This window comes from Enhydra lutris, unplaced genomic scaffold (assembly GCF_002288905.1).
Source record: "Enhydra lutris kenyoni isolate GAN:26980312 unplaced genomic scaffold, ASM228890v2 scaffoldscaffold84, whole genome shotgun sequence".
NCBI classification, from domain to species: Eukaryota; Metazoa; Chordata; class Mammalia; order Carnivora; family Mustelidae; genus Enhydra; species Enhydra lutris.
Window position 1 is genome coordinate 597,375 of NW_019154168.1, and position 13,759 is coordinate 611,133.

Genomic DNA, 13,759 nt, shown 5'->3' on the forward strand with positions numbered 1-13,759 from the left:
CAAAAATCTCCAAACAAACAAAAGCCCAGGGCCAGATGGCTTCCCGGGGGAATTCTACCAAACATTTAAAGAAGAACTAATTCCTATTCTCCTGAAACTGTTCCAAAAAATAGAAATGGAAGGAAAACTTCCAAACTCATTTTATGAGGCCAGCATAACCTCGATCTCAAAAGCAGACAAGGATCCCATCAAAAAAGAGAACTACAGACCAATATCCTTGGTGAACACAGATGCAAAAATTCTCGCCAAAATACTAGCCAATAGGATTCAACAGTACATTAAAAGGATTATTCACCACGACCAAGTGGGATTTATTCCAGGGCTGCAAGGTTGGTTCAACATCCGCAAATCAATCAATGTGATACAACACATTAATAAAAGAAAGAACAAGAACCATATGATACTCTCCATAGATGCTGAAAAAGCATTTGACAAAGTACAGCATCCCATCCTGATCAAAACTCTTCAAACTGTAGGGATAGAGGGCACATACCTCAATATTATCAAAGCCATCTATGAAAAACCCACTGCAAATATCATTCTCAATGGAGAAAAATTGAAAACTTTTCCGCTGAGGTCAGGAACACAGCAGGGATGTCCATTATCACCACTGCTATTCAACATAGTACTAGAAGTCCTAGCCTCAGCAATCAGACAACAAAAGGAAATTAAAGGCATCCAAATCAGCAAAGAAGAAGTCAAACTATCACTCTTCGCAGATGATATGATACTATATGTGGAAAACCTAAAAGACTCCACTCCAAAACTGCTAGAACTTGTACAGGAATTCAGTAAAGTGTCAGGATTTAAAATCAATGCACAGAAATCAGTTGCATTTCTCTACACCAACAAGACAGAAGAAAGAGAAATTAAGGAGTCAATCCCATTTACAATTGCACCCAAAACTATAAGATACCTAGGAATAATCTAACCAAAGAGGTAAGAGTCTATACTCAGAAAACTATAAAGTACTCATGAAAGAAATTGAGGAAGACACAAAGAAATGGAAAAATGTTCCATGCTCCTAGATTGGAAGAACAAATATTGTGAAAATGTCTATGCTACCTAAAGCAATCTACACATTTTATGCAATTCCTATCAAAATCCCATCCATTTTTTTCAAAGAAATGGACCAAATAATCCTAAAATTTATATGGAACCAGAAAAGACCTGGAATAGCCAAAGGAATATTGAAAAAGAAAGCCAAAGTTGGTGCATCACAATTCCGGACTTCAAGCTCTATTACAAAGCTGTCATCATCAAGACCGCATGGTACTGGCACAAAAACAGATACATAGGTCAATGGAACAGAATAGAGGGCCCAGAAATAGACCCTCAACTCTATGGTCAACTAATCTTTGACAAAGCAGGAAAGAATGTCCAATGGAAAAAAGACAGCCTCTTCAATAAATGGTGTTGGGAAAATTGGACAGCCGCATGCAGAACAATGAAATTGGACCATTTCCTTACACCACACACGAAAATAGACTCAAAATGGATGAAGGACCTCAATGTGAGAAAGGAATCCATCAAAATCCTTGAGGAGAACACAGGCAGCAACCTTTCGACCTCATCCGCAGCAACGTCTTCCTAGGAACATCGCCAAAGGGAATCAAGGGCAAAGATAAACTATTGGGATTTCATCAAGATCAAAAGCTTTTGCACAGCAAAGGAAACAATTAACAAAACCAAAAGACAACTGACAGAATGGGAGAAGATATTTGCAAACGACATATCAGATAAAGGGCTAGTGTCCAAAATCTATAAAGAACTTAGCAAACTCAACACCCAAAGAACAAATAATCCAATCAAGAAATGGGCAGAAGACATGAACAGACATTTCTGCAAGGAAGACATCCAGATGGCCAACAGACACATGAAAAAAATGCTCCACATCACTTGGCATCAGGGAAATACAAATCAAAACCACAATGAGATACCACCTCACACCAGTCAGAATGGCTAAAATGAACAAGTCAGGAAATGAACAGATGCTGGCGAGGATGCGGAGAAAGGGGAACCCTCCTACATTGTTGGTGGGAATGCAAGCTGGTGCAACCACTCTGGAAAACAGCATGGAGATTCCTCAAAATGTTGAAAATAGAACTACCCTATGACCCAGCAATTGTACTACTGGGTATTTACCCTAAAAATACAAACGTAGTGATGCAAAGGGGCACGTGCACCCGAATGTTTATAGCAGCAATGTCTACAATAGCCAAACTATGGAAAGAACTTAGATGTCCATCAACAGATGAATGGATAAAGAAGATGTGGTATATATACACAATGGAATACTATGCAGCCATCAAAAGAAATGAAAACTTGCCATTTGCGATGATGTGGATGGAACTGGAGGGTATCATGCTTAGCGAAATAAGTCAATCGGAGAAAGACAACTATCATATGATCTCCCTGATATGAGGAAGTGGAGATGCAACATGGGGGGTTAAGGGGGTAGGAGAAGAATAAATGAAACAAGATGGAATTGGGAGGGAGACAAACCATAAGTGACTCTTTTTTTTTTTTAATTTTTTATTAATTTATTTGACAGACAGAAATCACAAGTAGGCAGAGAGACAGGCAGAGAGAGAGGAAGTGAAGCAGGCTCCTGGCCAAGCAGAGAGCCCGATGCGGGGCTCGATCCCAGGACCCTGGGATCATGACCTGAGCCGAAGGCAGAGGCTTTAACCCACTGAGCCACCCAGGTGCCCCAACCATAAGTGACTCTTAATCTCACAAAACAAACTGAGGGTTGCTGGGGGAGGGGGGTTGGGAGAGGGGAGTGGGGTTATGGACATTGCGGAGGGTATGTGCTATGGTGAGTGCCGTGAAGTGTGTAAACCTGGCGATTCATAGACCTGTACCCCTGGGGATCTAAATACATTATATGTTTATTAAAAAATAAATAAATAAAAATTAAAAAAAAAAAAAACCCTTCAAGACACAACCTTCTACCCTTTTCTCTCACCTCACCCCAAGGACTTTATTTCTTTAAACCCTCTAGATTTTTAAAATACCTTAGTAGGGGCGCCTGGGTGGCTCAGTGGGTTAAAGCTTTTGCCTTCGGCTCAGGTCGTGATCTCAGGGTCCTGGGATCAAACCCCGCATCAGGCTCTTTGCTCAGCAGGGAGCCTGCTTCCTTCTCTCTCTTTGCCTGCTTCTCTGCCTACTTGTGATCTCTACCTGTCAAATAAATAAATAAAAATCTTTAAAAAAAAATACCTTAGTATGAACATTGATTATAATTCAGAGATTAAAATTTAGTTGTAGATATACTAAAAACTGCTGCATTATATGTTTTTTTAAGGTTGCATATTTTGGTATATGAATTATATCTCAACATGAATTTTAAATTAAAACCACAATGAGATACCACCTTACACCAATTAAAATGACGAAAATTAGCAAGGCAGGAAACAAGTGTTGGCAAGGATATAGAGAAAGGGGAACCCTCCTACACTGTTGGTGGGAATGCAAGCTGGTGCAGCCACTCTGGAAAACAGTATGGAGGTTCCTCATGATTGTAAAAATAGAGCTACCCTATGACCCAGCAATTGCACTACTAGGTATTTACCCCAAAGGTACAGAAGAAGTGAAAAGAAGGGGCACTTGCACCCCAGTGTTCATAGACAGCAGCAATGTCCACAGTAGCCAAACAGTGGAAGGAGCCGAGATGCCCTTCAACAGACGAATGGTTAAAGAAGATGTGGTTCATATATATGATGGAATATTACTCAGCTATTAGAATGGATGAACACCCACCATTTGTGTCAACATGGATGGGACTGGAGGGGATTATGCTAAGTGAAATGAGTTAAGCAGAGAAGGGCAATTACATGGTTTCACCGTTATTTGGAACATAAGGAGTAGCACAGAGGACCACAGGAAAAGGGAGGGAAAACTGAATTCGAAGAAATCAGAGAGGGAGACAAACCATGAGAGACTCTGGACTCTGGGAACCAAACTGAGGGTTACAGAAGGGAGGGGGGTGATAGGAATGGAGTAACCAGGTGATAGGTATTAAGGAGGGCATGTATGGTGATGAGCACTGGGTGTTATGTGCAACTAATGAATCGTTGAACAGTACATCAGAAACTAATAATGTACTATATGTTGGCTAAGTGAACATAATAAAACAAAATAGAAAAAAAATAAGGCAAAAGAAAAAAAATAGAAGGCCTCTCCGTTCATTTAAATAAGCACTTACTAAGTGTCAGAAGAAATAGTCATTAGCTGGGTTTGTCAGTTGCAAAAGTAAATTACATGCAGATTGTTTTTGGGCAGCTTATGGCCTAATAGAGGAAATAAAATGTATATTGAAGTAAGGCTAATAGCAGAAGGAAAGTTGTGTGTACTGGAAGAGAAGAGCCAGCAAATTGCTGAGGAAGAGCAGAAGATTGATAATTCCAACAGCAATGTCAAAGAAGGAATCTAGAAAAGAAATGTTTGAGTGCTAATCAATTTTTCATGGATTAATGTGGAATTGATCAGGTAGGTTGATAGATATGATGGTGGTGAAATAAGAGAAGGAGCTCTCTGATGGCTCACACTTTCTCAGTGAATATTAAGCAAGATTTCATCTAAGGCTGGGTAGATTAGGACACTAGAAGGAAAGGAGGTTGGGGAGCCTGGGCGGCTCAGTTGGTTAAGTGTCCGACTTCTTTCGGCTCAGGTCATGGTCCCAGCATGCTAGGATCAAGCCCTGCTTTAGACTCCCTCCTCAACGGGGAGTCTTCTTCTCCCTCCCCCTGCTCTTGCGTGTGCTCTCCCTCTCTCCCTCCCTTCGTCCCTCTCTCCCCTCCACCCTCTCAAAAAAAAAAAAAAGGTCTTAAGAAAGGAGGTGCCATGAAGTCATCATTTGCAGAGCTGTAGCATGTGCGTCTTAGGGAATTCCCAAGTTCACAGAGTGAGTTCAATCTGTGTGTTTGTCTAGAGCCTTTCAGTGGCTAGGTATAAATGCCGAGTAGAAGAGTAACTGGATATAGGTAAGCACAGTTGGTGTGTACGGCACGACTGTGATAAAGGGGGAACCAACTAGGGAATTGGAGAACAGTGAAAAGAACATGATGGTCATGATGGTTTGGGAACTGTATTTTCAAGGCAGTGTCAGCATGGCTTGGAAACTTGGTGGAAATGCACATTCTTGGTCCTACACCGACTGAATCAGAAAATCAGCGTGGGGTCCAGCCCTCTGTTTTAACAGGCCCTCCAGGTGATTCCATAGCGCATCTGGACCTGATGCGTATATATCTTCAACATTTTGTTTTTAGTTGTACGGTATTTATGTATATCCACTGCTTGAACTTCAAACTTATTGTTTCTCTTGCATAAGTCACACTTAATATTTTTACCTATGGAATTCAGCTTTAGGTCCTCTCACATAAAGCAAGAACTGAGAGATACTTGAGAAGAAACCTAAGGGCAAAATCTTCTATTCGTTTACATTTTATCCCCAACTTTTTACAACTGCATTGCCCACACAGTTGGGTTTTGTTGTTGTTGTTGTTTTAATAGCTCACCTTTATTCACTTTTTCCAAAGCATACAGTTTTGTTTTTAATACCTCTTTTTAAGCATCTTATGTTCCATTGCTTTTTGTATTATTTGATTACCTAATTATGATAGGCATAAACAGGATTGGGGAAAAAACACACCTGATTTGATTTACATACAGTTCAACAGATGGGAGATGCATACCTGCATGAAGTCCCATATGTTCATTTTCCTGTAGGCATATGTTTTATAGAAAGAATAGGTTAATCTAGCAAATTGGTGAATTGCAAGTCAGAATAGAGAGCTTCTATCATTATTCTTGGTGTTGCTTAGTGCAAGGTCAATGATCTGACTCAGCTGGGTGGGTGAGACATGAGGATATCTCTTCTGAGGTTTCCAGAGATTTGAAGCCAGGGTGAAGGAACTAGTGGTATCTGAGATGGAGAGTAAGTCGACAGTGGGAACACTGAGGCTTTGTAGAATCCCTTTTATTATTTTTTTAAATATTTATTTATTTGACAGAGCATGAGCAGGGGGAGCAGCAGAGGGAAAGAGAGAAGCAGGCTCTCTGCTGAGCAAGGTGCCCTATGTGGGACTTCTTCCCAGGACCCTGGGATCCTGACCTGAGCCGAAGGCAGGTGCTTAACCTGAGCCACCCAGGCATCCCTATAGAATCCTTTTTAACTTCCTTTGACACATTTGTACTTTGTTCTTCTCCAGACATTACTGACATAATATAAATTACGAAAAGTGTTTTGTAAAATATTAAATGTGATTAATAATTGCAAATTCTGAGGATCGTTATGATTTTTGGATTATTGTATGAATTAAGCATAGTATGGTATAGTTAATGTGTTAGCTCAAATTATATGCATAATATCCTAATTTCTACTTTACTTTTTTTGTTTTATGGCTTACACCTAGTAATATAGAAAGCTAATTTTTTACTGTACCAAGTACATAAAATAGGTTTGAAAATGTTAATCATTTTTTAAACTGTTTTTAAGATGTTTTAAGTGAAACATTTTTTTCTTAAAGCTATTGATGTATTTTCCATAGTGATCTATATTTTTGATTGTATAAATACCATCCCAGTAGGAAAATAAAATTTTTTCAGTTCAAAGAATATCTTTTATTAGAATGACATTTTAAATTCTGTAGTCAGTGTACTTGGCCATATGATACAAATAAATATAATCCTAGAAACTTAAAAGAGCTAAACAATACAACTTAGATAATGGGAATCTTTCAGGGCTTAGAGTCAATCAGCTATGCTCCAGAAGTTCCCATCTTCTTATTTAGCTTGGTGTTTATCCTAAGTATGAAAGTAACCCACAGTTTTGTTGAGCAGGACAAGGTTCATAGATAACCGAATTTGGAAGCTGTCTGCAGCACTGCTAGGACACGCTGGAAAGAGTATATTCCATATCTGTTTTATTCAGGGAGTTAAAGTCTTTATAGTTTTATACCAGAAAAATTTAACTTTATTATGAACGGATACATTTTGTTTTGTCAGACAGTTAAAACTATTTTTTACTATTCTGCTTTGGCTGCCGGAAATCTTAGGGGCTAGCTTGTCATTATTACGTGGCCATAGTTTTTATATAATCGTCTTCATCTTCTACTCTCATACCAGTCGTTTTGTTTCAGGGATTCTGTCATGTGTTTTAATATATGACTAATATGTTAATTAATTATATATAATTATATAAAATAAATATATAATAATATGTGATATAATAAACATTATTAATTCCTTTTTGAAAGTTGGTGGTAGATAAAAGCAATAAACTCAACAACTATTGAATACTTACTTCTTACGTTAAGTGAAACAGACAGGTATGGCTTCAAGGAATTGGAGGAAAAAAAAAAAAACTTTCTCAGAAATCCCTAGGAAATGCTTTGTTCAAATATAGAATAAAGGAAAATAATATATGTATTTTGCTAAAGCATGTACACTGCACATTTGTTCTTTTATTGCTCAAGTCCTCATTAGGATAGATCACCATTATCAAAGCCTCGATGTTTTCCAGAGCTGTTTTGTTTTCTTCAGATTTAAAATCCAGGGCTAGAAGCTGGGTCTCAGTTAATCTTTGAGATAAGTGCATATCCAGTCCAGCCGTTTCTGTTCTTAGATGTCTACAGAGAGCTGTGAAGATGGTCTTCTGTGAGAACACACTGCTCTCGGGCCTTTCAACTTCACTCAGGGGACTAGCTGGCATGTGTGAGATGACAAAAGGTTGCCCAGGGAGCCTTTGAAAAAGATGATAGGTACTATAAAATGATTTTGAAAAGAGAAGGCATCCCTGCTTTAGTCTAAAAGGAAAGAAAGCCTTTTTCAGTTGTTCATATTGTTCTTTTATGAAGAACACTCTTATTCTTTGTGCAACTTTTAAACAAACACTGAGTCCCTTGAATGTTCACACTACTACATAAAGGCTTAGAAGGTTGTAAATACAGCGGTAGTCCATTCAGTAAGTGGTGAGCTGATAGCATTCTTTATAAAAACATTGGAATTCACACATTTTAAAATGTAAATTCAATGTATCTTTTCCCATGACCTGACTAAAAAACTAGGTTCGTGAATTATTCTGCCCTAGATATGTCATCCCCTGCCCTGTGAGAGAGAATACAGTTATTGCCTGAATTTTTCTGGGACCGATTACCCTTTAACTAACTGAATGTCCTTGTCTTTCCCTTCTAACTGATGGCCTTTTGCTTATCTTACTGCTTATTAGCACTTTTATTGTGAGTGATACACAGAATAATGCTCTCCCCCCACCACAGCAAAGATGTACGCATCCTAATCCCCACAACCTATGAATATGTTACATTACATGGCAAAAGGAAATTAGGTTGCAGATTGAATTAAATCTGTTAATCATTTTACCTTGAAATGGGAAGATTATCTTGGATTATCTCAGTTGCCCCAGTGTATTCACAAAGGTCCTTAAATATAGAAGAGTGATGCGACACGACAGACACGTGACCACTTTCCTGGCTCTGAGGTAGAGGAGGGCCCCCACCACCACCCTGAGCCTGGGAATGGGGAGCCTGGAAACGGGGAAACTTCTAAAGGCTGGGAAAGCCAAAAAAACCTGTTTTCCCTTGAGCTTCCAGAAAGGATTGTCCTCCTGACAACTTTTATTTTTGACACCCAGTGAAATTCTTGTCAGATTTCTGGCTTACAGAAGAACTGTTAGACAGTATATTTTGGTTTATTTAAGCCACTAACCTAGTGGTCATTTGTTATGGCCACAATAAAAATGAGCAAATTTACCAATATTCCAAGAAAGGAAGAATGAAGGTTAAACTCGAGGTACTCCATCTAGGAGAAGATCTGGAGTATGTTGAAGTTGTAGTGCTTCAACAAGGAGATAAAAGGCCATCAGTGAATTTCAGCACCCTGCCCGCATGGCTTTCCATTAATGCAGAAAATTTTCGGGAGCCTGTTGCCAGTGTAATGACCTGAAATACACTTCAGAACAATACACCTTTGTTTCTGTCAGCCTCGAGACTGCCTATTTGGCTCTCATTGGAGTGAGCTTTTCATGGACAGATTTAATTATGTTATTTCTCTTTAAGTCCATTTTATGATTTTTCATTGTCTAGAGAAAAAAGCCCACACATACAGTTTGGCAGTCAAGGTCCCTCGACAACAGAAGCTTTTGCTACAGCCTGTGTAATACTTCTCTCTCTCACACACTCGTGTTAACCAAGGTAAAGTACTTACGTTCTGTGAATCTGGCTTAGTGTTTTGTACTTTTATTCTTTCTACATTTCATTTTCTCTACCAGCAGTGTCCTCCCAGATCTTCACACCTGCTGGCAATCCCCTATGAATTCTTTGAGATGCAAATGAAACATTAAATTCCCTGGAAACTCAAGGAACATACCACATCAAATAAAATTTTTTTATTATTTTATTTTATTTTTTTCAGTGTTCCAAGATTCATTGTTTATGCACCATACCCAGTGCTCCATGCAATGGTGCCCTCCTTAATACCCACCACCAGGATCACCCAACCCCCCACTCCCTCCCCTCCAAAACCCACAGTTTGTTTCTCAGAGTCCACAGTCTCTCATGTTCGTCTCCCCCTCCAATTTCCCCCAACTCACTTCTCCTTGCCATCTCCCCATGTCCTCTGTGTTATTCCTTACGCTCCACAAGTAAGTGAAACCATATGATAATTAACTCTCTCTGCTTGACTTATTTCACTCAACATAATCTGCTCCAGTCCCATCTATGGGATGTTGATGCAAAAGTTGGGTATTCATCCTTTCTGGTGGCTGAGTAATACTCCACATCAAATAAAAGTGTTTGGTCTATCCTTTATGCCACTGTATACTTTGTGATTTAAAAATTATTTCCATTTCATTCTGTTTCATTCTGTGAGTTTCTTGAACATAGCAAGTAGGTCTAATAATATATTTGTGGGATCTTAGTAACTCACATAGCTTATACAGTAGGTACTCAGTAGATAAATATGAAGTGAAAAAATGATTATGTTACCTGACCTGGCCAGCCTACCACAGAGATACCATTAGAACTCAAATTTCAGATTCCCAGGCCAGTCTTCCATTATATTCTGCCAATTAAACCTAAAGTACTACCAAAAAAAAAAATTTTTTTTTAATACCCAGGGAACATTTTCATTCTAAGTAAAATTTTGACACTGACCAACTTATTTTAATACCATTTCCCCTTTTTTTAATCCCTTAATTTAACACTTGGAATTTCATGATTTTGTTGTATCAAAATGAAAACATGAAAATAGTTTCTCTGTCTTGTTTAGTTTTTTCCCATGGATGTGTTTGCAAGAATTATTTTGTGTGTTGGGGCACCTGGGTGGCTCAATCAGTTAAGCATCTGTCTACGGCTTAGGTCATGATCTCAGGGTCCTGGGATCAAGCCCTTCATTGGGTTTCATGCTCAGCATAGTCTGTTTCTCCCTTTCCTTCCCCCTCATACTTGCTCTCTCAAATAAATAAATAAAATATTTTTTAAAAGAAAAAAGAAAAAACATATTTTGTGTGATGAATCTGTATTATTTATTTATTCATTTATTTAAATATTATGAAAATATTGAGAAGACTGAAATGTAAACGAATAGCATGGCAAGTACCAAATTCCTTTGATTTTAAATACTTGAATTTTTCTCTAAGCACTTCTGTTTTCTGCCTTTTTAAATTTGTTGCTGGTGTTTATTTCTCAGTGGCTACATGTAGGTCTGACCTTGCTGCACAAGTCTTTATGAAATTGAAAGTCTGTGTGATAGAACTTGGAAACTGTAAACACTATTTAGATGGAATGAATTATTTTCATAACTTTTATTATCACTTTACACTGTTTACTGCAAAATGTCCACAATTTTCATGATGACGGGAGTAATTCCACTGGGAATTTTTCTTTTTTACAACTGCTGTCAGAATTCAGAATCTTAAAATGGTTGGCATAATTTTTAGTGTGATCAGTAAAACTCATCCTTCATGTCACATAATAATTTATAAGTTTGGTTTACTACTTTTAAAAAGGAAAACACTATTTATTAAGATGAATGAGTACATTGGTGTTATTGCTTTACATAAGAAGATCATTAATTTAGTAAATAGAGGCCATTGATAAATCATTGAAACGTAAATGTATTTAAAAAAGATTTTTTTTAAATATTATGAAAATGTTGGTAAATATTTAGAAACTGTAGATCATTACTCTAGACATATCCAGCTTGATTGAACATTGCTTAGATGCCCACTATTTGATTTGGGTTGGATAGGTAACGTGTTTTAGAATGGCTCAGAAGGTAGGCAGACCCGTGTTTCCGAATGTGTCTTCACGATTTGAATTCTGTCACATTTCATGGGTGACTCACCAGGAGTATTTTGCTTTCTTTGTTAAGGACAGCTTCAAAGTAATCTTCTGATTTAGCTACTGATATTTTCATCAGAAAAGAAATGTTCTGTAGGAAACCTGTCTTCTTTAAATGTATCAAGAGGTGTCTCCTATTGTGCATCAATAAATTGGCATTATGGTTTTTTAGAGCTAGTCTCAGTGAATCCATTTAGAACAAAAATGAGTCTATAGAGCCTAATCATGTAGATTGTGCTAAAGACTTAACCTCTCCAAAGACTATGCTTTTCCAGAAAACACAAAACCATTCTCATGTACATCAGGCCAGTTTTTCATCTCCTTACAAAATGCCAGATGATACATTCTTACTTCCTTCTACTGGATTTCTGCCATTAAATCACACTTTCCTTATTATATGCAACATCTTTTTATTCTTTTAAGTATATAAATTTGCCATGTATGGAGACTTCTAATTCGTTCCATGGACTTGGCGCTTATCCTTGATTAGTATAGTGGTCTTACTGAAACAACCAGCTGCCACTATCCCTAGCTGTGGAGTACCTTTCCCTTCTAAAGCCTTCAGCCTTCTCTCCCCTTGCTTGAGGATCTTTTCTTGATTATACAAAATTCAAAACAAATTTATCTGAACAGAATCCCTGTATGGTGATCCTCTGAGCACTTTGCATGAATTCCCATGCTAACTTGATGCCATTACTATAGCTACTCATGGTTGTTTTAGGTTTACCGTATCTTTCTACATGAACAGTTCTTTTTCTTTGAATAACTATCAGCAACAATTGTTTGATTCTTTGCTCACAGGTACTACAGTGCCACCATTCTGCAGATGTCTGGTGTTGAAGATGACAGACTTGCGATATGGCTGGCTTCGGTGACAGCCTTCACAAATTTCATATTCACGCTCGTGGGGGTCTGGCTTGTCGAGAAAGTTGGCCGCAGGAAGCTTACCTTTGGCAGCTTAGCAGGTAGGTGACTGGATGAAGAAGTCAATTATAAACTTTTCTCTAGTGATGACAAGTTCACCTTCTAAAATACAATACTGGTACCACTTATGATCTTGTTCTCTTAGCCATATAATAGGGTTCGTCTAGACAAAAAGAACTCTTTTTTAAAGAGTTTTTTAAAAAGAACTCTATGTTATGATATGTAACTAGAATGTGACTAGAAACTGGAGTTGTAAGAACAATTTGAATCTACCAAGGGTAACATTCCGCTGCTCTTATTTTTGAGTTCTGCTTAAAGGTACAAAAGTGAAAAGAATAATTGGTTTTTGTTCCTCTTTGAAAAATTTGATATTAATAAACTCACTTTTTAACGTGTTTTATTTTTAGGTTCAGTATAATATGGAAGTAAATTTGGAGCATTTTTTTTTTCAAAGCTCCTTGAACAGTAGAACATTGACAGTGTAGAATTTCTCCACAAAGCGAGAAATTCTTTTTCTCAAATTCAGGCTCAAATTTAAGGTAAATTCAGGTTGGTTAAGTCTGTTTTCTGTAATAGCTAAATAAGACAAAACTTTTCTCACTTTCAAGTATCTTTTGTCTTTGGATTCTGACCTTTCATTATTTTTTCTCTGTTTTGCTTGACAGACTGAGACCCACATTTGCCATTGTCCTCACCTGTTGCGCCATATAATTTTGTCTTTTCCATATATACAGATTCCTAATTATCAATTAGCTGTCTTCTAATAGCTCCTTTATAAGTTTAATTAGAATAAGAATACATTTTTCCATTAAAATGTAAAGTTTCCAGACTGGCATGAACTAAATTCTATTTTGACCAAATTATACCTTAAAACCCTCATCTAATAGCAGTGCTCCCAGCATTTGTCCCAGATTTTAATGAGAAAATACATTCTGAGATCCAAACTCAGTTATTTGGAATACATAGTCTCTCCCACCCCTCCCTCCAGAAAGAAGGAAGAGTGGAATGTTCCACCCTGTATTTTTTTTTTTTAAGATTTTATTTATTTATTTGACAGAGAGATCACAAGTAGGCAGAGAGGCAGGCGGGGGGGGGGAGGGCGCGGTGGGGAAGCAGGCTCCCTGCTGAGCAGAGAGGCCGATACGGGACTCGATCCCAGGACCCTGAGATCGTGACCTGATCCAAAGGCAGATTAACCCACTAAGCCACCCAGGCGCCCCCCCCACCCTGAATTCTTGCCTAAGCAGTGGAAGGACTTGAGTCTGATAATATGAGCTGAACTGAGGGGAAGGTGAGCAGAGACTGTCTGATTAAGAGGCAGAGGTAATTGCAGTACCCAACATACACAGAGAAGCAGAAGGGTAAATGATGGAAGGTGAGGGACAAGGAGGCTAAAAACCATTCGTTCATAAACTTGCTGAAACCAAAAGTGTTTAGTCTGGAAAGAAAAAAGACTAAAGCATTACCCAGTA

The 13,759-nt window shown here is 38.1% G+C and overlaps 1 protein-coding gene across 1 annotated transcript in view; it reads left to right on the forward strand.

The window, feature by feature from the left end:
• The window catches only part of LOC111161333 (solute carrier family 2 member 13), a 387,603-nt gene that overhangs the window by 257,671 nt on the left and 116,173 nt on the right, over positions 1-13,759 (forward strand). Inside the window, exon 5 of the mRNA XM_022524931.1 lies at positions 12,165-12,328. Within this exon, the coding sequence (XP_022380639.1) occupies positions 12,165-12,328 (164 nt within the window). The remainder of the gene's footprint in view (positions 1-12,164; positions 12,329-13,759) is intronic.